Here is a 24,700-nt window from a genome sequence, read left to right on the forward strand (position 1 = left end):
TTGATCATGTGATGTAAATGTATATGTGATGATCATGTGATGTAAACTTAAATGTATACCCCCAATTAAAAAACAAAGTAAAAACTAAAAAAGAGCCACCGTGGCTTAACAACCATGTAAAAGAAGTAGTGAGAGATAAAATGGCATCTTTTAAAAAGTGGACGTCAAATCCTTGTGAGGTAAATAGAAAGGAGCATAAACGCTGCCAAATTAAGAATAAAAATGTAATAAGAAAAGCCAAAAAGGAGTTGGAAGAACAGCTAGCCAAAAACTCCAAAGGTAATAACAAAATGTTTTAAGTACATCACAAGCAAGAAGCCTGCTAAACAACCAGTGGGGCCACTGGACGAAAGGAGTACTTAAAGACGACAAAGTCATTGTGGAGAAACTAAATGAATTCTTTGCTTCAGTCTTCACGGCTGAGGATGTTAGGGAGATTCCCAAACCTGAGCCATCCTTTGTAGGTGACAAATCTGAGGAATTGTCACAGATTGAAGTCATTAGAGGAGGTTTTGGAATTAATTGATAAACAGTAACAAGTCACCAGGACCTGATGGCATTCACCCAAGAGTTCTGAAAGAACTCAGATGTGAAATTGCGGAACTATTAACTATGATTTGTAACCTGTCCTTTAAATCAGCTTCTGTACCCAATGACTGGAAGATAGCTAATGTAACGCCAATATTTAAAAAGGGCTCTAGAGGTGATCCTGGAAATTACAGACCGGTAATTCTAACGTCGGTACCGGGCAAATTAGTTGAAACAATAGTAAAGAATAAAATTGTCAGACACATAGAAGAACATAAATTGTTCGGCAAAGTCAACATGGTTTCTGCAAAGGGAAATCATGTCTTACTAATCTATTAGAGTTCTTTGAGAGGGTCAACAATCATGTGGACAAAGGGGATCCAGTGGACATAGTGTACTTAGATTTCCAGAAAGCCTTTGACAAGGTCCCTCACCAAAGGCTCTTACGTAAATTAAGTTGTCATGGGATAAGAGAAGATCCTTTCATGGATTTAGAATTGGTTAAAAGACAGGGGACAAAGGATAGGAATAAATGGTACATTTTCAGAATGGAGAGGGGTAACTAGTGGTGTTCCCCAAGGGTCAGTCCTAGGACCAATCCCTATTCAACTTATTCATAAATGATCTGGAGAAAGGGGTAAACAGTGAGGTGGCAAAGTTTGCAGATGATACTAAACTGCTCAAGATAGTTAAGACCAAAGCAGACTGTGAAGAACTTCAAAAAGATCTCACAAAACTAAGTGATTGGGCAACAACATGGCAAATGAAATTTAGTGTGGATAAATGTGAAGTAATGCACATTGGAAAAAATAATCCCAACTATACATACAATATGATGGCGGCTAATTTGGCTACAACTAATCAGGAAAGAGATCTTAGAGTCGTCATGGTTAGTTCTCTGAAGACGTCCACATAGTGTGCAGCAGCAGTCAAAAGAGTGAACAGGCTGTTAGGAATCATTAAAAAAGGGATAGAGAATAAGACGGAGAATATCTTATTGCCCTTATATAAATCCATGGTACGCCCACATCTTGAATACTGCGTACAGATGTGGTCCCCTCATCTCAAAAAAGGTATACTGGCATTAGAAAAGGTTCAGAAAAGGACAACTAAAATGATTAGGGGTTTGGAATGGGTCCCGTATTTCGGAAAGATTAAAGAGGCTAGGACTTTTCATCTTGGAAAAGAGGAGACTAAGGGGGGATATGATAGAGGTATATAAAATCAGGAGTGGTGTGGAGAAAGTGAATAAGGAAAAGTTATTTATTTATTCCCATAATATAAGAACTAGGGGCCACCAAATGAAATTAATGGGCAGCAGGTTTTAAACAAATAAAAGGAAGTAATTCTTCACTCAGCGCACAGTCAACCTGTGGAACTCCTTGCCTGCGGGGATTGTGAAGGCTAGGACTATAACAGGGTTAAAAAAGAACTAGATAACTTCCATGAATTTAAGTCCATTAATGGCTAATTGCCAGGATAGGTAAGGAGTGGTGTCTCTAGCCTCTGTTTGTCAGAGGATGGAAATGGATGGCAGGAGAGAGATCAGTTGACCATTACCTGTTAGGTTCACTCTCTGGGGCACCTGGCATTGGCCACTGTTGGTAGACAGGATACTGGGCTGGATGGACCTTTGGTATGACCCAATATAGATGTTCTTATGTTGGAAAATTAGTTGATGATTTGAATGCAGTGGATAAAATGGGCCTGGTTCTCTTTGTTATAACAATGTAAATCAACAGTAACTCCCCTGAAGTCAGTAACATTACACCAGTGTAAAACCAATGTATCTAAGATTTATTTTCTGAGGTACAGTATCAAGTCCTTTATTATCTCGAAAAATGGAAGAATGAAAAATGGCCATGTATCTAAATGGGGGAAAGTGGCCAGTGCCGCGGCGATCATTGCTGAATCAGGTTTTAGACCACATCTTTAAGAAAAATAAAAGAAGAGGTAAACAATACAGCAGTTAAATTCAAAGCTGTTTCTGAATTGAGAGGTTTTTCAGACAGTAGTTAGAACAGGAGGTACTGAAGGGTAGAAACATAAAGGACTGAGAGGGATTGTTTAGGATTTTCGGGGCTTATAACTCAGAGTGGAGGTACGAAATTGTGCAAAGGTAAATGCAGGTTTTGCTGTCAGGAAAAATTTGATTATATCCAGTTAGATTGTGAACGATCTCCCAAAAGAGGAGGTAGAAACCTCATTGCTTCAGTCATTTAAAACTGGAGAATGCAACTGAGAATATAGTGTAAGAAAATATTCTGCATTGTCTGGGAGATGAAAAGATTTAAGGATCATGGATTCCGTGAACTAACTTCTGTAAGAAAATATCAGGTCTGTTCATGCTTTCATTGAATGCAGTGACAAAATTCTCACTAACTTCTGTCACAGTAGAATCAGGCCCATAGGATATAATATAGGATAGTTAATATTATAGTTATAATATAGGATAGTTGACTTACTCATATGAAATATTTGTATAGCAGAAAGATGCCAGTATTGGCAAACTGTTCAAAGAAGAGTTTAGAAGAAGGTAACAAAAATAATTTAGGAGCTGAAGAGTTTGATTTATGAGAATAGATTTAAAAGCTGTAAATATTTTTAGCTCTTCTAAGTGTCAGTAACATAGAGCACATAATGGCCTAGAAATATTTGAAGTTAAAGGAATTGTTTGCAGTAAGACAAAAAGGTATAATTATGAGTAATGTGATGAAGTTAAAAAGAGAAAAAATTAAGATGCAGTCAGGAACTGCTTGCTTCCTGACAATTAAAATATATTAGAGTAGTCTTTGAAAGGAAGTAGTAGAAGACCCATTGTTTGGGACATGTGAAACTAGACTTGATAAAACACTAGAAAATGTATAATAGTGACCAATCCTGGCCAGCAGGAAGATGGGAGTAGAGGACCTAATAGAAGTTAATGATGGAAAAGATCTATGATTTGTAGCAATTTTACAAGTTTGTTTATTTTTTAACTCAGACCACAATTATTTGGGATGCCCATACTGGAGAAGCGAAGCAGCAGTTTCCCTTTCATTCTGGTAAGTACTTCTCTGCAGGTGACAGCTCAGATTGATCAAAAACAGAACAAAAAGTTTTAAAACCTTAATGTGCTGGGCTTTTTAAAATCTAATATACCTATTTATAGCTTGTTAATTTTGATCTGACAGCACAGAAACTGTCCGAGTAGTATACCTTTGCGAAACAAATTTTGTGTGTGTCTGCTACCGTCATTGATAACCTGTATTTCAATCTGTTACGTTGTATGTGGGGAAAAACTATAATAGACATGTATTATTGTCAACTGGCATGTCCCTCTTGCTAAATAAAACAATAATGAAAACTAACTTTTATATCATCTGTGTGGGTTTATTTAAGAACTTACCCAAAATGAAGATCTGTGTTTGTGTTTTATATCTTTATTTATGATGATCCAGAATTAAAATAGTTTTATTTAAAAATCAAAACAGACAAGTCCATTTCATTATTTTTTTTACCCCTGGTGGCTTGGGAGATGGAGCAGACGAAATAAAGAATATGTCATTTGGCACCTCTTCAGAACTCCCTCATATTTTTCCACCTTTGTGGCTCCCCTAACTTCATGGACTTAATGGCATGGCAACAACCAGAGGGGTCACTACTGACTAACGTAAAGCTTTCACGGCTACCTGGGAGGAGCTGGGAGTGGTATTTGCGATGAGCTTCCAGCTCCTGCCAGCAGGGGTGCAAAGACCATGATTAAGTCTCAAATTTGGATTGATTCGTAGTGGCTTATTGTGCTATTAGACATCAATGTTTGTCTTGCCTTCTGTATAATTGTTTCATTTCAGATATGTTCCATGTTTTGATTCTTTCCTATTAGACTTAGTTTCATGTGTCTATCTTAAACTGCATTTGCTGGTTACATTTCCCACTGCTCTAACGTGTTTAAAACCCTTTGTTAATTCTTTCGACTTGATTTAGTCACTCCCTGTTGGCATTTGTTCCAAGTTACAAAGCTGATGCACTGAAGATTCACAAATCAAACCTTTCTAAAGTATATATCTTATCTTAAATATCTCTCATTTTTCTAGCACCAGCACTAGATGTTGACTGGCAGAGTAACAACACATTTGCTTCTTGCAGCACAGATATGTGTATTCATGTCTGTAAATTAGGACAAGATAGACCCATCAAAACCTTCCAGGGTCACACAGTAAGTAGTGACTTGATTTCTATATACTGAATGAAGTTTTAAAATCTCCTTATTACTTACTTTTTTTGAAAATGTGTGTTTGCTATTTGATAGTATCAGTATATTATTAGCAGTATTAATCAGAGATCGGGGCTGTATTGTGCTAGGCACTGCATGCATGTATAACATCCAGCCAGTCCTTGGCAAGAGAGAATAGGGGGATACCACAAACTGGGTAGTCTGTACAAGGTAACAGTGAAATATTTATGATTAGAGTAATCAGCAGTCACGGCACACCAGTTGCCTTACCATTGTCAAATGATTGTTCGGCACCACAACATAGGTGAACTTCAAAGAGAGATCTGAAGAAGAGTAATGTGGTGGCTTTGAGATGCACCTATGCAGAAGAAGGCACAAAGGTGCTTTGGGAAAATTTGACTATTGGGAAATAAAGGTTGGTATTTCTGGTGGAGTGGAAATGGGAGTTGATAGTATTTTGAAATGTAGCTGTACAAGCACTCATATTAACTGTCTAACTTTATTTTTGTAAGCTGTCGTTTATAATGGAAACAAAGACTTCAACTTTACTTTCATTATTCAATTTTAGAATGAAGTAAATGCAATCAAATGGGATCCGACTGGTAATCTTCTGGCATCCTGCTCTGATGACATGACTTTAAAGGTAACTGCAATTTTGGACAATAGTACATTTTCATAGTGATCATACACTGCAACCTCTGTGTGTGTTTGTAGAGCTCTCTCATGTGCACTACGAGCCTTGCTATTTAGTAATTCAGGAATTTTAATGTCGTCATTTTATTTTTTTAATATTTGTACTTTTTTAAAAACCTGACTCAGACATTCCTAAAATCTCTCTATTAGTTAAAGACAGACTTCCATTCAAAGGGCCCAACCCTGTGAACTTATGCATTCATTTCACAGTAATTTGAGTATAATTTACTATATACATGTAGCAGTTTACAGGATCGGGCCCATTAATAATTGCGCAATCACTTACACTTGTAGTTACAAAGAAGTTGCTCAGTCATGCTCAAAGAGAAATGTTACAATCAATGTAGTGTATGGGTTATGTAGGACCAGGCTGCAGCTAGCTCCTGTGCTGGCTTTCTTCATAGCTGTCTTAATAGTAGTAGTAGTACTATCATAGCACCTAGAGCTCCAGGTATGGACCAGGCCCTCATTGTGGTAGGTGCTGCACAAATACAGAACAGAAAGGCAGCCCCTGTCCAAAGAGCTTTACCGTTTAAGTATTAGGCAAGAGATAACAGATGGAAACAGACAGAGTGATGGGGAAGTACAAGGAAACAAGGAGGCAGTATTGATTATCGTGACAGGCAACGGTTTCAGCACATCCGCAGCCTATTCATTATCAGGTTTTTCTGCAGGCATCATGGCAGAGGAGAGTTTGAAGGAGGATAATGAGTTAGCGGATCTTTACAGGGACCGTCTCTCATGCACATGGGATAATGTGGGAAAAAGCATAAAGGTGCTTGCTTGAGAATTTAACAAGTGAGCAGTAGCGTCTGTCATCATGCAGCCTGTCTATTCAAGGGTCTGCCTCCCATGCAAGTACCAGTAAATGGGTCTAAAAAGACATTCTCAGGATGGCCATGTTTACCATATGCTTGCTACCCAGTTTCCCTGAAAGATTGTCTGCAATCCGCTGGCCTTGCTGACTCAACCGGATTTGTGCACATGAATAATTCACAGCTGCATGACACCTTACAACACAGCTTGTGTAACTGGGGGAAATTATGGAACAAAATAGATTAGTATAAAGGGTCTGTCATTGCATTAGGAGTCAGAGCTTAGATACCACGGTGGTAGGTACCTTAGAAAAACTGAAGATGGACTTGAATGCCCCTACCATTCTCATTTTAGAGTTGGCTTTATATAACAGAAATATGCAAATAGATACTGCGAACGTTTCAAACCAGAAAAACTCTGTTGTTTGTATTTTATTTATTTATTAAAAGGGCCTGGTGTACTCTGCAGCTCATTCTCATGGTGCCTTTCACCTCCAGGTTGCTGCTTCACATCTAAACTAGATTGACAGCAATCTCTTCATTTCACAAGCTGTCTGATGATCTAGTGGTCTTCCAGTGGGATTACTATTAGATAGATATCTCCATCATTAAACCCCCGATTGCAGTTAGCAAACTTATTGGCCTTTCTCAACAGAGTCCAAGGAGTAAACGGGAAAGAAGATTGAACTACTCTTTTTAAACATGTTGTTTCCACGTTATGTTTGAGGCATCTGGATATGGTGGTGCGGGGAGCCTTAGACTGATGATGCCAATGTGTTTTCAAACCAGTGGATAAAATGAAGACTTTAGTCTCTAGGGTTCTTCATACAGAAACTTTTACTGATGCTGAATGTTCTTCACAGTGAGGGAAAAGGAACCAGATTTTATTTTTTGATCCAGCCATTTTAAATCAGAAATATAATAAAATGTTTCCTCTCTCCCCTCGTGGTGCCCACTATCTTTAAAAGAATTCTGATTCAGGAAAGCATCTTAACTTTAAACACATGTTTAAGTGCTGGCCATAACAGAGATGGACTTAGGAGTATGTTTAAATGCTTTCCAGAGTCAGGGCTAAAGCAAGGTGAGCTAAAATGATACCAAATTAGACATCATTAAAGGGAAAAAATTGCACTTGTACAAATAACCTGAATGAATATCAAGTTTCAAATGTATGCAAGGCTTTATGAACACTCCCAAAACAGTTTTTGTAATGAAAACACAAACCCTTAAAGGAATACTTTGTTTTGTTTGTTTGTTTTATTATTTGTATTATAATAGCATGTAGGAGCCCTAGTCATGGATTGGGATCCTATTGTGCTGTACAACCCCAGAACAAAAAGGTGATCCCTGCCCAATCTAAGTAAAGTCTTATTGCCCCACCAAGTCGAACACCTTAACAGTTTTGTATTATGCATATATTATTCTGTTTGAAGAAGTATATTTCTCCCATATCCTTTTCTGCATCCTATCATAGTTGCACAAAGTCTATTTAAAAACAAAGCTCAGTGATAACCGTGATCGTTCACACAACCTTGACACAAACACCACTATATGCTTACCTTATCTTCACATGTGACCATTGACTTCAGTGGTCTTCGGATCAGACTTGCAATGAGCATGGACGCATTTGTTTAAGTAGAAAATATTGCATGTCACTCCTTTGTTTAGTTTTTAATCCCATGCTGTTCTGATAACTTAAAGAAAACAGACACCTGTCTTCACTATAAAACAACCAGTGATGGTGCATGATGTGGGTGGCCTAAAAAGCTGTCAGTTGGGCCTTGTTAGCTGTGAGTAAGGAAGAGGGTGGGAGAATCACTATGTTCTAGTGTAGTGTTTAATACCTTAAACATAATCTGTTTTTTCCTTCCATTTTTTACCCTAGATCTGGAGTATGAAACAAGATAGTTGTGTCCATGATTTACAAGCACACAACAAAGAAATTTATACTATCAAATGGAGTCCTACAGGACCAGGAACAAACAATCCAAATGCCAATCTTATGTTAGCAAGGTAATATTTAATCCTTTTATCATACCAGTTAAGAAGTTGATCATTTCCTCCCCCCACCCCACCCCCTTTCTTTTTTGCCTTCTGTAAATGTATGTTTTGCAATACATTTTAACAGCGCAGGAAGGAGCACTAGTGGACCTCTACTTTAAGAGATACTCTGGCATTAAAGAAGAGATTTTAACATCATCAAAAGAAAAAAAATTGAATAAAATTGAAATTTAATCCTTCTGTTTTTCCTTTGGCAGTGCATCCTTTGATTCTACTGTTAGGTTATGGGATGTAGACAGAGGAATTTGTATCCACACTTTAACGAAACATCAAGAACCTGTGTACAGTGTAGCTTTCAGCCCTGATGGCAGGTACCTGGCCAGTGGCTCTTTTGACAAATGTGTTCACATCTGGAATACACAGGTACATGCTGTTTTTATATGAACCAGTTTGTTTGATTGGTGTGTTTCAGGCTTACTCAATGGATCGTATATTGTTCTAAAGCTGTTTCAGATGCTGTAGCTTTGTATATTCGATATAACTAAATATTAAATATAGTATGTGAAAGTAGCTTTCTTCAGTTCAAATGGGCCTCTTTGCAAATTTTTGACAAGGTAAAACTTAGAACTTAAAATATGACTTTTCTGTGTAAACCACAAACTAATTCTCTGACATGTTTATTCAGTGTCACAGCTTCAGCATAAGGATTCAACACGTGCACGCACGCTGGGGTCTGAAAAGTATAAATATCTGACTTGTTCATACATAGAGCTATTATCCAAAACAGCTACAGTCAGTGATATATGATGTTGTTGAATGTGTTGGATCCAGTTCCAGAAAAGAATAACTGTGCATTCAGAAATTCTGAAGTGTAATTGCTGTTTTGCAAGGAGACCTCTGTACTAGGATTGCTAATACTCTGACATAGGATCACAAGGTTTGTGTCACTGAGCTAGTTTTTGATTACAATCACTCCCACAAAAATGCTGAATTTAATTATATAGTGGTCACTTAGTGTGTCTTCCATAGTAACTATACCTCTACCCCGATATAATGTGGTCCTCGAGAGACAAAAAAAATCTCACCGCGCTATAGGTGAGACTGAGTTATATCAAATTTCCCCCCCACCCCCGTCTCTTGTTCCCTGACCGCCCCTTTCAGAGACCCCCACCCCCTACCCAACCCCCCTGTCCCCTGACTGTTCCGACCCCTATCCACACACCCCGCCCCTGACAGGCACTCACCGGCAGCAGCGGGAACCGGAGCAACACAGCCCCAGCCCGCTCCACTCCGCCACCTCCCAGCCGCGGTGCTCTGCTTCCTGCCGCCAGTGAGTGCGGGGAGGTTGGGGAAAGGACGCCCACCATGCTCACTTGCATCGGGAAGCGGAGCGACGCAGCCCCAGCCTTCTCCGCTTTCCTTGCCCTGGTCCCAGCCATGTGTGGGGGGTTGGGAAAGGTCCCACACTCACCTGCGGCGGGAAGCGGAGCACCGCGGCTGGGGCGAGGGAAGCGGAGCGGGCTGCTCCCAGCCCCCTGCTAATCCCCCGGGCCATTCTGGGACTGCAGGACCCCCAAAAGTGCCCCCCCACAGCTCCTGCCTACCAGACCTTGGGTGCGGGGGGAAGCCCATGACCGCCCCTGAGATCCTCTGCCCCTATCCATCCCCTCGGCCCCAGCCTGGCTCGGCACCCTTAACACGCTGCTCAGAGCAGCGTGTCAGAGCTTTACCGCATTGTATGCGAACCCACGTTCTATCGGGTCACGTTATATCGGGGTAGAGGTGTACTTGAACGAACTCCTATGTTTTGTATAGGAATAAGTTGAAAGTAGCTTTTCTGGTTTACTCTACAACCACCTATTCCAAGAAGCTGTTTAAGGAGTTAAGAATTGTTTCTCTAAACCTTGTCTTGGTGTGAGTTTTGGCCAGTTTATGTGCAGGTAGCTGATGTCTCCCAATATTAATGGTTTATTAGACTTTGTTGCCTCTTTGATCTTTCTCAGTATTGTACACTCAATATGAGTTTCCTCATCAGGCCAGTAAAGTATCCATACTAGAATATTTGAATTTTTATGACTTGGGAATCAGATCCATACATACTTTACTGAATGAACCTCTTCACTCAGAAATGTTATCTCAGTAGATTCTATAGTGACTGATTCTTATGATGGATCACTTCATGATTACCTGGTCTGTTCATTCCTTCCAAAGCACCTGGCGTTGGCCACTGTTGGAAGACCGGATACTGGGCAAGTTGACCTTTGGTCTGACCCAGTATGGCCATTCTTATGTTTATGTTCTTATTTACACTCAGGCCCCTTTACGCTGCCGTATAGCGAGTATTTCACATGTATGATTATACCTGCCCTCTCCAGTTCATCTGTAATGTCAGTCAGATCCTTTTTGGGGTACAGAAATACCATACAATACTTTTTATCATTGACATTTCTAGCAGATGGTAAAGCTACCCAGAAAATGAGTTGTTCACATATTTCATTACAAAGTACAAACTCAAAAATAACTCATAATTGAACTCCATTTCCTCAAAAGTTGCAAAACAAGCCCATTTCAAGTGCAAGATGGCTGTGATAGTTCACTGAATTTTGCAGAAAGGCAAAGCATTCTGCATGAAGTTGTCTGAAATGAGGTGGCAAAAATGTTTGCACAAAACTTTGCAGAAATACTTTCACCTATTTTGCGCAGCTGAAAAAGGAATGCTGTATGCAAATGAAAGTACAAGGGAAAATTTTGGTAGGCAGAATGTAACTGCAGATGGAATTAAGCTAGGACATTAGGAAATAGGACCCTTATTTTACAAAAGGTACCACTTGATCTTTAATAACCTAAAGTGACCATGACTGTCAGATGTGCCTCTTATCCAAAAGGTAGCATGGGTATACAGCAGTGATGGGCAACCTGTGGCCCATCAGGGTAAGCTGCAAATGTAAACGTCTGGCGGCCCGCTAGCGGATTACCCTGATGGGCCACGCGGTTGCCCACCATTGGTATGCAGGATAACAGAGTTTCATAAATGCTTTAACATGATGCTTAAGTAGTACGTGAGATCTTACATGGATCATTTCCCCTGGGGAGAATTTCACCCTTTAAAAGTAACAGGGAATTTCTACATACTGTACAAACTCTACTTACTTGTGTGCATTTTATTCTACTTATTGCATATCTCTTTTTCCCTTGTAGACGGGTGCTTTAGTTCACAGTTATAGGGGAACAGGAGGGATTTTTGAGGTTTGCTGGAATGCAGCAGGAGACAAAGTTGGAGCAAGTGCTTCAGATGGTTCAGTAAGTATAGTAGAACAATCTCAACATTTCTTACACATATATATTTTTATTTTATTAGACAGTTGGATAGGCTGGAGGACTCTTGACTAAACAGAGAAATTTTGTTTATTCTGAGGAAGAATGAGTACAAATAGCCAATTATGTAAAATTTTACCTATAAAATGTGGCATAAAGCTGCACTTGTTTTCCATTCAAATTAACATCCGAAATTAAGGCTGGAAGTTCTCTCTCTTGGTCATAGGGGTTTTGTGAAGTGTAATCCATTTTTATTTGTCAAGTCCTTTTAAAATTGTCAGATGCAAGTGTGAAATGTTACGATTTTGAGCCAGGAGAGGCTATAAAACAGCATGTACTATAGAAATATGTACATATGTAATTGGTCTGTTCATTTCAGTATGGAAGCTAGTTGTTTCTTGCAACCGGTTTCATTTCAAGAGAACTGATCAGTGTAGGGTGCTGGTTTTTTATATCTGATATGAATGAAGTATCATTTGAGTTGCCATTGAGAATTAAACAAAGACGGGGTATGAATTTCTGAGCACTCATTGGTTACAAGTCCCTTTTATACAAATAACATTTTGCTTACATTGCTTGGAGTGCCCAGGAAATGAGCTCCTACGTTTTAATAAAGCATGAATCTGCCCTTTTTTCCACTGTAGCAGTGTGACAAAGTCTGGCCTTCTAGGTCTTTTGATGTCACCCTGCAACAACACTGCATTAAAAATACTAATGTGTGACTCTGCACGGCAGCCAGGCAAACAGTGGCTTCTTAATGTCCTGAGTTAATAAGAAAGGAGAGAGACAGGAATCAAGCCCAACACAAATCAGAAATAAGAGTGTTGGGTAAGAGCTATTATGGGTGCGTACTCTTTGAGAGTTGGTAGCTTGAAGGAGTGCCATAAGGAAGTCAGTAAGTGAGAGAAGCTAACCTGGTACCTTCACAGTCCAGAGACTCAAATGAAACCAAAATAGATTGGTTTGTTGTGGTTCAGAACAGAAAGTGGGCAGCTCTCTTGAGTACAAAAAGAAATTAAGCCACATTGCAGAGACTTCATCTCAGTTAAAGTTTTCATACAGTCTGCATCATGTAAAAATGGGTAGCCGGTATTTTGGTATCCCTAGGACGGTGTCAGAAACCCTAAATTATCTACTGGGAAAGTGTAGAGATTTGTCCTCTACCTATCCTAAAGGGAAGATCATTTGAATATATTCAGACAAAAGTTACAGATATCTCCCCATTAAGTTCATTTGTCATGTGACACTAGTTTTAATTGAACATTTTAAAAAAAAAGTTTTCTTCTGTCTCTGATGAGGTTTGTTAGTAAAATTATATCTCTAAATCCACCCACAGCTTCCCCGCTAATCCAGAGCTAGTTATACCATAAACTGGGTGATGATGAAACAAATGATGAATGCAAATGTAGTTTACATGTGACTTTCTTTTTCTGGTAAGGTAGCCTCAATTTGTAGACATGAAGGATCTCCAGGCTCTAGCAATTGATCCATCTTCTGATTAGATTATAATAGGAAACTGTACTATTAGATGTTCTTTTCTTGGCTGGTCCAATCGGTTCTAATATTTTCACCCTCCCACAATGAGATTTAATGAGATCTTACCATACTTCACAAATTGACTCCAGATAGATTCCTTGGCTTTTAACTACCACATATTAGGCAAAACAATTCATAGTATCCTTTTTTGTTGTTTTTGTTTGTTTCCCATAACAAAAAAAGAAACAGTTGAAGTTCCAGTTAGGTCTTGTTTTGAATGACTGGGATATAACCATGTTAATCCCTTGGGGTTTTTTTAATCTGGAGAAGCAAAATCCAAATAAAACCCCTCATTAACCATTGTGTGTCTTTACATTTTGTCACAATATTCTGGTGAATCCAATGGTGGTGATTATTATATGTATTAGCAAAGCATTCAGAGACCCTTAATATGGCCTTAGTGTGCTGGGAATTGTACAAACATAAAAGAAAAAAGATCAATCTTTCTACAAAGAGCTTGCAATTTAAAGAAGGACAAGACACAACAGTGGGGTGTAGCACACCACAGGGGTTTGGGGATTGTGGAACAGAAGACAAGGGTGGCAGTACTAGGAGCACCTGGTTACGCATTATTAGCACAGCACACAGCAAAAAAATTTGCCACTTTTTAACCAAATGGGCACCAGGAGAAATACACAGGGAACAACAATGTAAAGGGTAACTCTTCAATAGCACCTAAATCATGTGTTAAAAAATGACTTAGGTACTTAGAAGCCTCAGTGTGCATAAAAGTCAATGGGACTTTGGCTGCTAAATCACGTAGGTGCTTTTGAAAATACTACCTAGAATCTTTTGGTTTTGTTCGTTGTATTCATAGTTTCATATGATGCACAATGTTCATCATGGGGGGCGGGGGGTTTCCTGCCAATAATAGATTTGTGGTTAATTTGCAAAACCTGGTTTGTTGTTGTTATGACCTCATATTACATATAGAATTGTATAGCTGTAAAAATGCTGTGCAGTGTGCATTTCTGTATGCGTATTTTTTTTTTCTTACAGGTTTGTGTATTAGACCTACGGAAATAGCGCTACTAGTTGGAAGCCATGGACCGACTATGAATGTGTACATAGCCAAAATGACTGTCCCTAACCCATGTACTGCTATAGTCCCAATTGAACCATGGCCAGTCCAGTACAACCAAACCTAAAAGAAATATATACATATACTGTATATAAAATAAAATAAAGATTACACCCTGAAGAGGATGACAGAGTTTTGTCACAGCTTGTGAATCCTGTTCACCAAGTGCTGGAATCTGCTGTGCCCCAAAATAACATTTAGAAGTTTCGCGTATGAAAAACAGAAGAGAGAGAAATATACCATACAAGAGCAGACCATACATGTACCAAATTTGGAAGATACTAATGACAGCCTTTATTTCTCCCTTTTAAATCCAGAGTCACAATGGTTTGTGGTTTTGTTTCCCCTCCCCCTTCTCAGTAGTTGAGCAGTTTGCGTGTACGGAGAAAACGGACTTGCATAAACCTGCAGCGGTATTTTGTTCTTTGCTTTTAAACATTGGTGTTTTTTTGTTTCATTTTGGTTAAGTTTACGGATGCATGAAGTAAGGGAGTGAATCGGTTCCTTGTTTATATTTTTTCACCTTTAAACAGAGTTTCTTTTAAAATATATATATTTTAATGCATTATTTCAAGAGGTAGAGTGAACTTGATATTTGGTACATTCTGTGGCTCCGAGAGCACAATTTTGAGTGGGGAGGGTGGGTGGAAGATGGGTGACTGGGGGAGAGAAAAAAGAAACTCACCTCTGAGACATGATGTTTCATGTCCTGTTAATCTATAAAGTACATCAGCAATGGGTATAATGCTGTGGTTTTTTTCTAATGACATGGCTGAAATGCAGTAGTTTCTTATTTGGGACATAATTCTGCCAAACTTAAGAATAGAAGGGCACAAAAAAAAATACAGGGATGCAAATAAAGAAATAAAAATATGCATCTTCTGTTCCTTTGAGACCATAGCTAAATTATGGTTAAATTGTGCACTATTGTGAAAAGGAGCAAAATGTAGTTTTTGGTGGGGGGGGGGGGGGGTTGGGGTTTGGTTGATTGGTTGGTTTTTTGTTTTTTTAAAGATTAAAATCTTTTTGGACGAGGGTTCATGCCACAGCTTCTACAAGAGTTCCCCATCATTGTTCGTAGGAGCTCAGATGTCTAATGTAACGAAATTCCAGTATTAAAAGTATCTAATGTAATTTTTCTTTATACAAAAAAAATCTTTGGCATATATTTGATAACACTGCCGTTATCAGGCAAAATGTTTACTACCTTAGATTTAAAAAAAATCTTAAACAGAGGACTTGCTTCAAGTTTATTTTAATAGCAGTGATTCAGCTTATTTAAAAGATGAATACTTGCACTAATTCCCCTGCTGCTCCAGTCCTGCAGTTTGTTGTATCTTGTGACTACGTTTTTTTCCAAATATAAGGTAGATGTAAGCTGCTATTTTTTTAATAATCACTACTATATTGTGTCTTTTACTCTGTTTACAATATCGAATATTTTTCTTACAGCGACATATATAAGCGGCAAACCTTTTTCTGCTCATGTGATTAAAAGTATATTGATAGTGATTTTATTTGTAAATTATAGCATGAGGGTTGTGTTTATGCCTATATGGAGTTGAAAGGGTTTTGTCTCGCATAAAATTCCAGGCGTATAAATCTCTATAAAAAGAGGTTGTCAATCTCTGTCACAAACATTTTACTTAAGAAATGGTTTATATTATAAAGCTTTGCAAAGTTATCAGTTTTATAACACTATTTCAATCACAAATTAATTTTGTGGCTCATGATCGCTAAACTTTAACTTTCTGTAGTTAAGTATAAATTGATTTAACCCAAATAATGCAGCTTTTACATTTTAACAGAATTGTTCTTTAGGCATTGATTTCTGCTATTGCCACAGACTAACATGACTTGAAGCAAGTCTGAGTTTGGCTAAGGTAGGGTCGCAGTTTGCCGGTGGTAAAGAGAATACATACGTTCTTAATATGTACCCCAGTTATTATCAATGGGGCAGATAATACTATAATACACCAAATTTTAAAAACAACAACCAAACATTCATATCCATAAAGGCAGTCATCCATGATGGTTCTGTGCCAGCTATTTTTAGGGTTTTGGAACATATTACTGTTTAGAACAACTACCCTGTGAGTTACAATATGTAGGAAACCTAATATATTGAGTGTCTGGCACTTGAAATATTGCTTTTATTGCTGGAGGTCCATGATTGTGGCTGACCTCTGTCGTCATTAAGAAAAAATAAAAAAAAAATCTGTGCAATAATTTTAAACTGTGCTCCCAGGAATAGACACAAATGTTTTGAGTATATTTAAGCTGCATTTTTCCTTTAGCAATGCATTTGTCGATTGCACTGAATTTAAATTGAAAGTCAGAGGTGATTCTTGATAGTACTTTTGTATTTTAATATGGACAGTTTATTCATTTTCATACAAGTTATTGGATGGTTGTTTCAGCGAATTTAAAAAAAAATGTTGTGGAATTCTGTGACATAACTGCAAAACCACAGCCATGTTTGATAGTATTGCCACTTTTCTTTTTCTCAATCTTCAGCTGTTTTAGTTTTGAGTAATTCTAGTTGCTTAAGCATAATGTCAAGTATCCATAATTAGAAAATACAGAGCTTCATTACCACAGGACTGTGGGTTTTCAGATGTTTGTACGCACTTCAGGAATATCAGTTTCATAGGCCTGGGTGTCTCTGGATACATGAGCCAGACGTCAAGCTGGTGTGAATCAGCGAAGCTCTGCCGCAATGGAGCTATGAGGATCCGGCCAGTATATTTTTTTGCTGCTGTTCTTTATCAACATGCCACAGTACTGCTCCAGTTCTGCACAAACTTCCTCTTGTCTCTCATGTATTATAGAGCGTTAGCCATGTGTATGCATGATGCTTATTTCCATGTTTTATGTCAGGCACGAAGGAGTACCATGGTCATTAGATTCTTTTCTAGTGCTGAGACTCATATATATATAGTAGAACAAAGTAGATTTTCCACACTCCTGCCTTTAAGGGGTACATGCCTAATATTATTAAGGCCCCAGTTCTGTGAAGACTTAAGCACATGTTTGACTTTATATGCTAAATGTCCCACAGAAGTCAATGGGGCTGCTCCCAGCATGTGAAGTTAAATGTGTATCAATCTTTGCGTACGTTTGTAAGTTAACATTTTTTCCAGCACAGTGAATTCTTGGGCGGGAACTTTAGTTTGGGAAAACTGGGGTCACATTTATTGATGGGATGAGGCACGGACTGCTGTCATGTTTGCAATCTTTTTTTATCATCAGCTTTGGAATTTCTTGTTTCCCATTTCTGTATAAGGAGTTCCTAGAGAGATCCTCATTTTCTATTTTTACTTTGGCTCCTGTGATTTAAAATTGCTGTAAAGATTCCCAACCCTTTGACTTTCTAGTATTGTTTACAAAGTATTTAAGTCCTCATACATTTTTTTTTTTTTTAATTCTTTGTAGTGTTGATAATTCAGTTTGTTTAGGGAATACTTCTTTACAGGGTTAAATGGTGTGTCTGGCAGAGGACTGGAACTCTTGTATGAAATACTAAAAGTGCCTCTTTTTCTGGGTTGGGGGAGGGAAGTAATAATTACCAGAGTGTGAATGACATGACAGTTGAAACGTGTTTCTAGATTTTAGGACACTTTAGTGAATCTTAAGAGAAAGGCCAAAGATTTGTACCAACTTTAATTTTTATGTTTTTAAATGCATTCCTTTTTCCTTACACTGCTTACCTCATGTTAAGGTATTTAAGGAGACACTGCTGACTTTAAAGCGTTCTCTATCTTTAGGAAGTTTAGTAGGTACAATAGGGCTGTTGTACCAGTTCGCCTTGGCTATAGAGCAGTCTAACAGCTAATGAATTTAATTCTGTCATATGAAGGAACTTCATTAGAATTGCAAATGTGGCTTTTCAGCTTGTAAATGAAAGGTTGTATGTTTCCTCTGTTTAGTAAAGAGAAGACATAGGGGCCAATTTTCCAGTCCTTACTCAGGCAAAAGCTTCCCCCTGAAGTGAAAAGGTCAATGGGATTTTTGACTAAGTAACCGTTGGAGGATGGGGTCCTTCTAAGTATTGGACAATGTGACACTTAGGTATAATGGGCCAGGAAAAACTCCTATTGACTTAGCGAGAATTTTGCTTGAGCGAGCTCTGCAGGATTTAGTTCAGTAGTCCTTTAGCTTGGCAAGCAATACTCTCCTACAGACCTCTTCTTCCTACCGAAAATGCCTGTAGAACTTGTATGAAGAGGGATCTCCAGAAGTCTGCACAAAGCAGGAGCAATATTGTGGCATGTTGGAAGAAAGTACTGGTTTGGGAGATGGCAGTAAATCTCCATGAAGACACCTGGCATTTTCCCTGGTGAAGAGGAAGATGTGATGCAGTTTTCACTCAGTTTTCACTCTAGCGCAAGCTCTGAAATATCACGCTCAATAGTGAATTTTTCAATATGAATATGATTGAAGGCAGACAAAAAACAGAAAAGTGCACCGTTTCTTTTTAAAAATTGCAGGTTTTGTATTAATAGTGCTTCAGCTCCGTAGTTTTGAAGAGCTACAAAATTCTCTTCAGCCTTTGTTTCCAGGCTTGAGGCCTGATGATAACGTGGGACATTAATTACTTTTTTATTTTAAGTAACAAGCATTTTTACTTCATAATGGTTTCCTGGCATTAGAGGATAAATTTAGGGAAACAGTCTGCATGTTGTTGCTAGTCCAGTGTACTTTGCAATCTTGTTTCACAACAGACTGCAGTGTGCAGATCAGTAATCCTAGAATACAGAAATAATTTTTTCTCTCTCTCCTGACATTCACACTGTAGTTGTAATGGTTTCATTTTGAAGTTACAAATCCTTTGGGTCTAATTCTGTGAGCCTTCCTATAGCACTGGATTAAAATGTCTGCATCATTTCTTCAGTTATCCAGTTAAACTACAATTGTTGTAAAAGTGTAAACCAGCCCATGACAGTTTTTTGTACTTGTTTAAAGGACTTTTATTGTTCAGTTTTCATGATTATTGTCTGAAGAAGACTGATATAGATGTTCTATACTGTCCTGGACCATGTTAATTACACTATGATGTTATTTTGGTTCTACATCACAATGATTTGTCCCCAAAACCCATATCCCTTCTAGGCACATTTTCTGTTGCAGTTTCCCTTTACATTGTATTGCTCTGACAACTGTAATTTGAATCAGATCTGAAAGAGGTCCAGAATAAAATATATTTTGATATTATGTTGGCTGGATGTTCTGTAAAACATTTAATATCATATATTTGGTACAGGATAGTTGCAAATAGTTGGCTTGGTAAAAAGAAGAGGAATGTTACAATTGGTTTATATCTATGTTAGCACAGTTTCATTGTTCTTTAGTAAGTAATGTAAAGTAACACCTTGTGTAATGTTATTGGGGTAGTGCTCGTAACAGATCCATAGCAGCAGAAGTGCTTTATGACCTTGATTCAGCAAGAGACGTTGGCCCCCTTAGTTTCAATGGGACTGCTGCCTGCCTCTCCTGTGCTGAAAGTTACATGCACGTTTAACTACCTGGCTGAATCGCAACCTATATGTAGAATTACACATTTGTTTTTAACAAGCTGTTTGAAAAAAATGTGCAATAATAGGTGTGTGTTCTTCCCATCAGGCACCCGGTGGACGTGGGAAAAGGTAGGTAGAAGATTATGAAGTTCCCTTCACAGCCCCATTCTTGAAATGAAAGGCTGGGTCTTAAGGTTTTCTTTCTCCTATTAAGCTGTGGAGTTTCACTTCACAGAGCTCCACTCTTATTCCCTGGCTAAGTTTGATTATACAGAATATTTTTAGGCCTGTTCTATTTTAGACATTTGGAACAATTTTTGAGATTACATATGGAATAACATGCATCCATTTGTATATAATGAAGCTATAATTCCTTCAAAATTTAGGTGATACCATAAACCAAAAGAGGGAATTTATATTTTCTTGTTTGTTTTGATGCCAGTAAATCTCAGTAATGGAATTATTGCTTTGTTATATAGTTGTGTTTATTTGCTGTACCACATTCAGGAAAAAATAATGATATTCAGTCCGGTTATTTTTACAGTTGAAATTAATCTAATGTATGTTATCAAAGCTTATCTTTATTTTAACATGTTAAAACTTCTGTTGCAAAATTTTAGTTAATGTGTTTAAAAGTAAAAAGCAGCTTGGGATGGGGAAGTAGTTATTTAAATGCAAAACTGGTCTTGCCCTCCATCCACATTGGTACATGAATTCTTTATAGAACTTGTCTACTATAGCTTGAATACTGTGGGAGGAACAACAGGGAAGAACAAATCACTTTCCCTATATCATTGGTACCAACATGTACCACAACCACTGGCTCCTCCCCAACACTGCACATAAGTCGGTCTAGATGTCTCGAGAGATCTGCAACCTTTGCACCTAGTAGGCAATTCACTATGCAATTCTCCCAGTCATCACAAACCCAACTATCTATATTTCTAATGATTGAATCCCCCATTATTATTACCTGTCTTCCCTAATAACTGGGGTTCCCTCACCTAGAGGGGTATTCTCAGTGTGTGAGGATACCATGATATCATATGGCAGGATGGTCCAACTATGGGAGTGTTTCCCTCCACTCCAGTTTGATGATGTCCTTTCCAGAGACTTTCATCCTTCTCAACAGCACAGAGGTTTTCAGATTGTAGGTGGGATGACTCTACTGTGTCTCGGAAAGTCTTGTCTATGTACCTCTCTGTCTCCCTCAGATCTTCCAGTTCAGCCACTCTGGTCTCTGAAGGCCATGAGCTGCTTGCACCAAGTGCACACATACGCGACGTGCCCAGAAGGCGGGTAGTCGTACATGCCGCACTCAGTGCAGTAAATTTGATAGCCCCCACTTTGTTGCTGGACTTTTGCCTCCGTTATTTTTACTCCTGCAGCATTTTTGTTTTGGGTTTTTGTTGTTGTTGTTGTTTAGTTTTAAGACTCTCTTAAACAACAGGGTCTTTAAAATGGCTAAATAACAGATCAACTCAGATTATGCTCCATGAAGCCAAGACTTCCTTGTGAGGGATCAACTAAGAGGAGCCCATCCAAAATTCCTCAGGGATTTAACTGAGGAAGAGAGAACACTAAAGTACTAGACTGGATCCAATGAAGGGCTCGCCTAAGGGTTAAAAATAGTGAAATTGCAGGCCCAAGGTGCACCGGACACCAAGAGCCACAGTTTGTAGGTTCCAGACAACTAGAGTCTAGTCAGAAAATAGAAATAAGGATATACAAATTTTCAAGTAAAATATACAAGTGACATGGACAAATGCACTTGTGAAATATTCAAATTAGGGTTGGTGATTAATCGCAGTTAACTCACGCGATTAACTAAAAAAAACTATTTGCAATTATCAATCGCATTGTTAAACAATAGAATACCAATTGAAATATATTAACTATTTTTGGATGTTTTTCTACATTTTCAAATATATTAATTTAAATTACAACATAGAATGCAAAGTGTACAGTGCTCAGTTTATATTATTTTATTACAAATATTTGCACTGTAAAAATGATAAATAGAAGAAATAGTATTTTTCAGTTCATCTCATACAAGTACCACAGTGCAATCTCTTCATCATGAAAGTGCAACTTACAAATGTAGATTTTTTTTCTTTTTGTTACGTTGTTTTGTTTTTGAGTGCAGTCATGTAAGACTTCAGCGCCTACAAGTCCATTCAGTCTTACTTCTTGTTCAGCCAATCGCTCAAACAGGTTTGTTTACGCTTGTGGGAGATAATTTACAATGTCACCTGGCACTTTTGTAGCTGGCATTGCAAGGTATTTGTGCCAGATATGCTAATCATTTGTATGCCCCTTCATGCTTTGGCCACCATTCCAGAGGAAATGCTTCCATGCTGATGACGCTCATTTTAAAAAAAAAATGTGTTAATTAAATTTTGACTGAACTCCTTGAGGGAGAATAGTATGTCTCCTGCTCTGTTTTACTCTCATTCTGCCATATATTTCATGTTATAGCAGTCTCAGATGAATACCCAGCACATGTTGTTCGTTTTAAGAACACTTTTACAGATTTGACAAAACGCAAAGAAGATGCTATTTCTAAAGATAGGTACAGCACTCGACCCAAGGTTTAAGAATCTGAAGTGTCTTCCAAAATCTGAGATGGACGAGCTGTGGAGCATGCTTTCAGAAGTCGCAAAAGAGCAACACTCCTATGCGTAAACTACAAAACTCGAACCATCAAAAAAGAAAATCAACCTTTTGCTGGCTGCATCTGACTCAAATGATGTAAGTGCACATGCGTCGGTCTGCGCTGCTTTGGGTCATTTTCGAGCAGAACTGGTCATCAGCATGGACACGTCTTCTGGAATGGTGGTTGAAAGATGAAGGGCCGTATGAATCTTTAGCGCATCTGGCGCGTAAATATCTTTCAACGCTGGCTGCAACAATGCCGTGGAAATTCTGTTCTCACTTTCAGGTGACATTGTAAACAAGAAGCGGGCTGCATTATCTCCCGCAAATGTAAACAAACTTCGTTTTCTGAGTGACTGGCTAAACAAGAAGTAGGACTGGGCAGACTTGTCGGTTCTAACATTTTACTTTTTTTTTTGAATGCAGTTATTTTTTTGTACATAATTCTCCATTTGTAAGTTCAACTTTCATGATAAAGAGATTGCATTACAGTGCTTGTATGAATTGAATTTTGAGGTGAATTGAAAAATACTATTTCTTTTGTTTTTACAGCACAAATATTTGTAATAAAAAATAAATATAAAGTGAGCACTGTACACTTTGTATTGTGTTGTAATTGAAATCAATCTATTTGAAAATATAGAAAACATCCAAGAATATTTAAATAAATGGTGGTATTGTTTAACAGTGCAATTAATTGCGATTAATTTTTTTAATTGCTTGACAGCTCTAAAAATTCCTCAAGATAGTTAAGTCCAAAGCAGACTATGAAGACTTAAAAAGGAACTGGGTGACTGGGCAACAAAATGACAGCTGAAATTCAGTGTTGATAAATGCAAAGTAATACACATTGGAAAACATCCCAACTATATGTACAAAATGATGGGTCTAAATTAGCTGTCACCACTCAAGAAAGAGATCTTGGAATCATCGTTGATATTTCTCTGAAAACATCCGCTCAATGTGCAGCAGCAGTCAAAAAAGCGAACAGCATTAGGAACTATTAAGAAAGGGATAGATAAGACAGAAAATATCATAATGCCATTCTATAAACCCATGGTACGCCCAAACCTTGAATACCGTGTGCAGTTCTGGTGGCCCCATCTCAAAAAAGATATATTAGAAATGAAAAAGATACAGCGAAGGGCAACAAAAATGATTAGGAGTATGGAACAATTTCCATATGAAGGATTAAAAAAGACTGGGACTGTTCATCTTAGAAAGGAGACGACTATGAGGGATATGGTAGAGGTCTATCAAATCATGAATGACGAGGAGAAAGTGAATACGGAAATGCTATTTACCCCTTCACGTAACACAAGAACTAGGGGTCTCCCAGTGAAATTAATAGGCAGAAAGTTTAAAACAAAATTATGTGCTTCTTACAACACGCAGTCAGCCTGTGGAACTCCTTGCCAGAGGATGTTGTGAAGGCCAAAAGTATACCTGGCTTCAAAAAAGAATCAGGTAAGTTCATGGAGCATAGGTCCATCGATGGCGATTACCCAGGATGGCCAGGCATGGCCCCCTTTCAGAAGCAAACTTGGGACCTTTAAGTTCACGCCTGCATGGGGGGGAGTTACAGCACATCACTTTGATGCGTGCTGCTACTCACACCCCCGTAATGCAAACTGCAGGACAGTGTAGACATGCCCCAAACAGGACAGTAATTTGAAATGTTACGATGTAAGTAAGGCCTACCTCTGTTTAAGGTACAGCTCACTCCAGCAATGCTTTTAGCCCAACTGTGATTTCAGTTACACTTGGGTAAATTAGAAGTGTGTCTTTTGAAATCAGTGACACATACCCTGGTGCGAAGCTGCTGTGGGCAAGATCAGAATTAGGCCTACTGCATGGAGCTGTGGAGCCCAGAAAAGCCCAAGAGGCTCAGTACAGAGAATGTGAACTACCAACAATTAGTCACGATCTCTTACCCACCTTGCATTTCTTGCACCTTAAATTTAGGGGGGTTGGTTTCCTGTTTTAATTGGTTATCTGGAGAAGCTCACTGAGGAGCAATTGCAGGGAGTGGGCTTTTTAACAACAGGTAGCTTGATGAATAGCTCCTTTTTTACTGAAGGTTGGTGAGACAATGCTTTCTGTGCAGAATTGTAGGGAAGAATTTTCCAAAGCACTCAGTGTTGTCTGAACTCTGCTCCTGTTAAAGTTAGTGGTAAAACTGCCAGTGACTTCAGTATAAACAGATTTGGACCGACACGCAGTGCTTTTGAAATCCAGTGAGTAGTGTCAATGGGAAGAGATGGAATTTATGACAAATGTAGAGATCCGCACACACACACCCCCCCCCGCCTTACATTAAAAAAACCCCATACTTTTAAAAATC

The 24,700-nt window shown here is 38.4% G+C and overlaps 1 protein-coding gene across 13 annotated transcripts in view; it reads left to right on the top strand.

The window, feature by feature from the left end:
- Window positions 1-19,399, top strand: part of TBL1XR1 (TBL1X receptor 1) — a 166,717-nt gene extending 147,318 nt beyond the window's left edge. For 12 of the 13 annotated variants that reach the window (XM_037909529.2, XM_037909533.2, XM_043521754.1 and 9 more), the window contains 7 exons: window positions 3,512-3,572; window positions 4,605-4,726; window positions 5,313-5,387; window positions 8,138-8,265; window positions 8,511-8,676; window positions 11,452-11,553; window positions 14,104-19,399. In XM_037909529.2, the coding sequence (XP_037765457.1) occupies window positions 3,512-3,572; window positions 4,605-4,726; window positions 5,313-5,387; window positions 8,138-8,265; window positions 8,511-8,676; window positions 11,452-11,553; window positions 14,104-14,130 (681 nt within the window). In that variant the 3' untranslated portion in view covers window positions 14,131-19,399. Of the gene's footprint in view, window positions 1-3,511; window positions 3,573-4,604; window positions 4,727-5,312; window positions 5,388-8,137; window positions 8,270-8,510; window positions 8,677-11,451; window positions 11,554-14,103 lie in introns of those variants that run through there. The other variant, XM_037909537.2, reaches the window with a different exon arrangement.
- The last annotated feature ends 5,301 nt before the right edge of the window (window positions 19,400-24,700 follow it).

The sequence above is a fragment of the Chelonia mydas genome, chromosome 9, assembly GCF_015237465.2.
Source record: "Chelonia mydas isolate rCheMyd1 chromosome 9, rCheMyd1.pri.v2, whole genome shotgun sequence".
Classification (NCBI taxonomy): Eukaryota; Metazoa; Chordata; order Testudines; family Cheloniidae; genus Chelonia; species Chelonia mydas.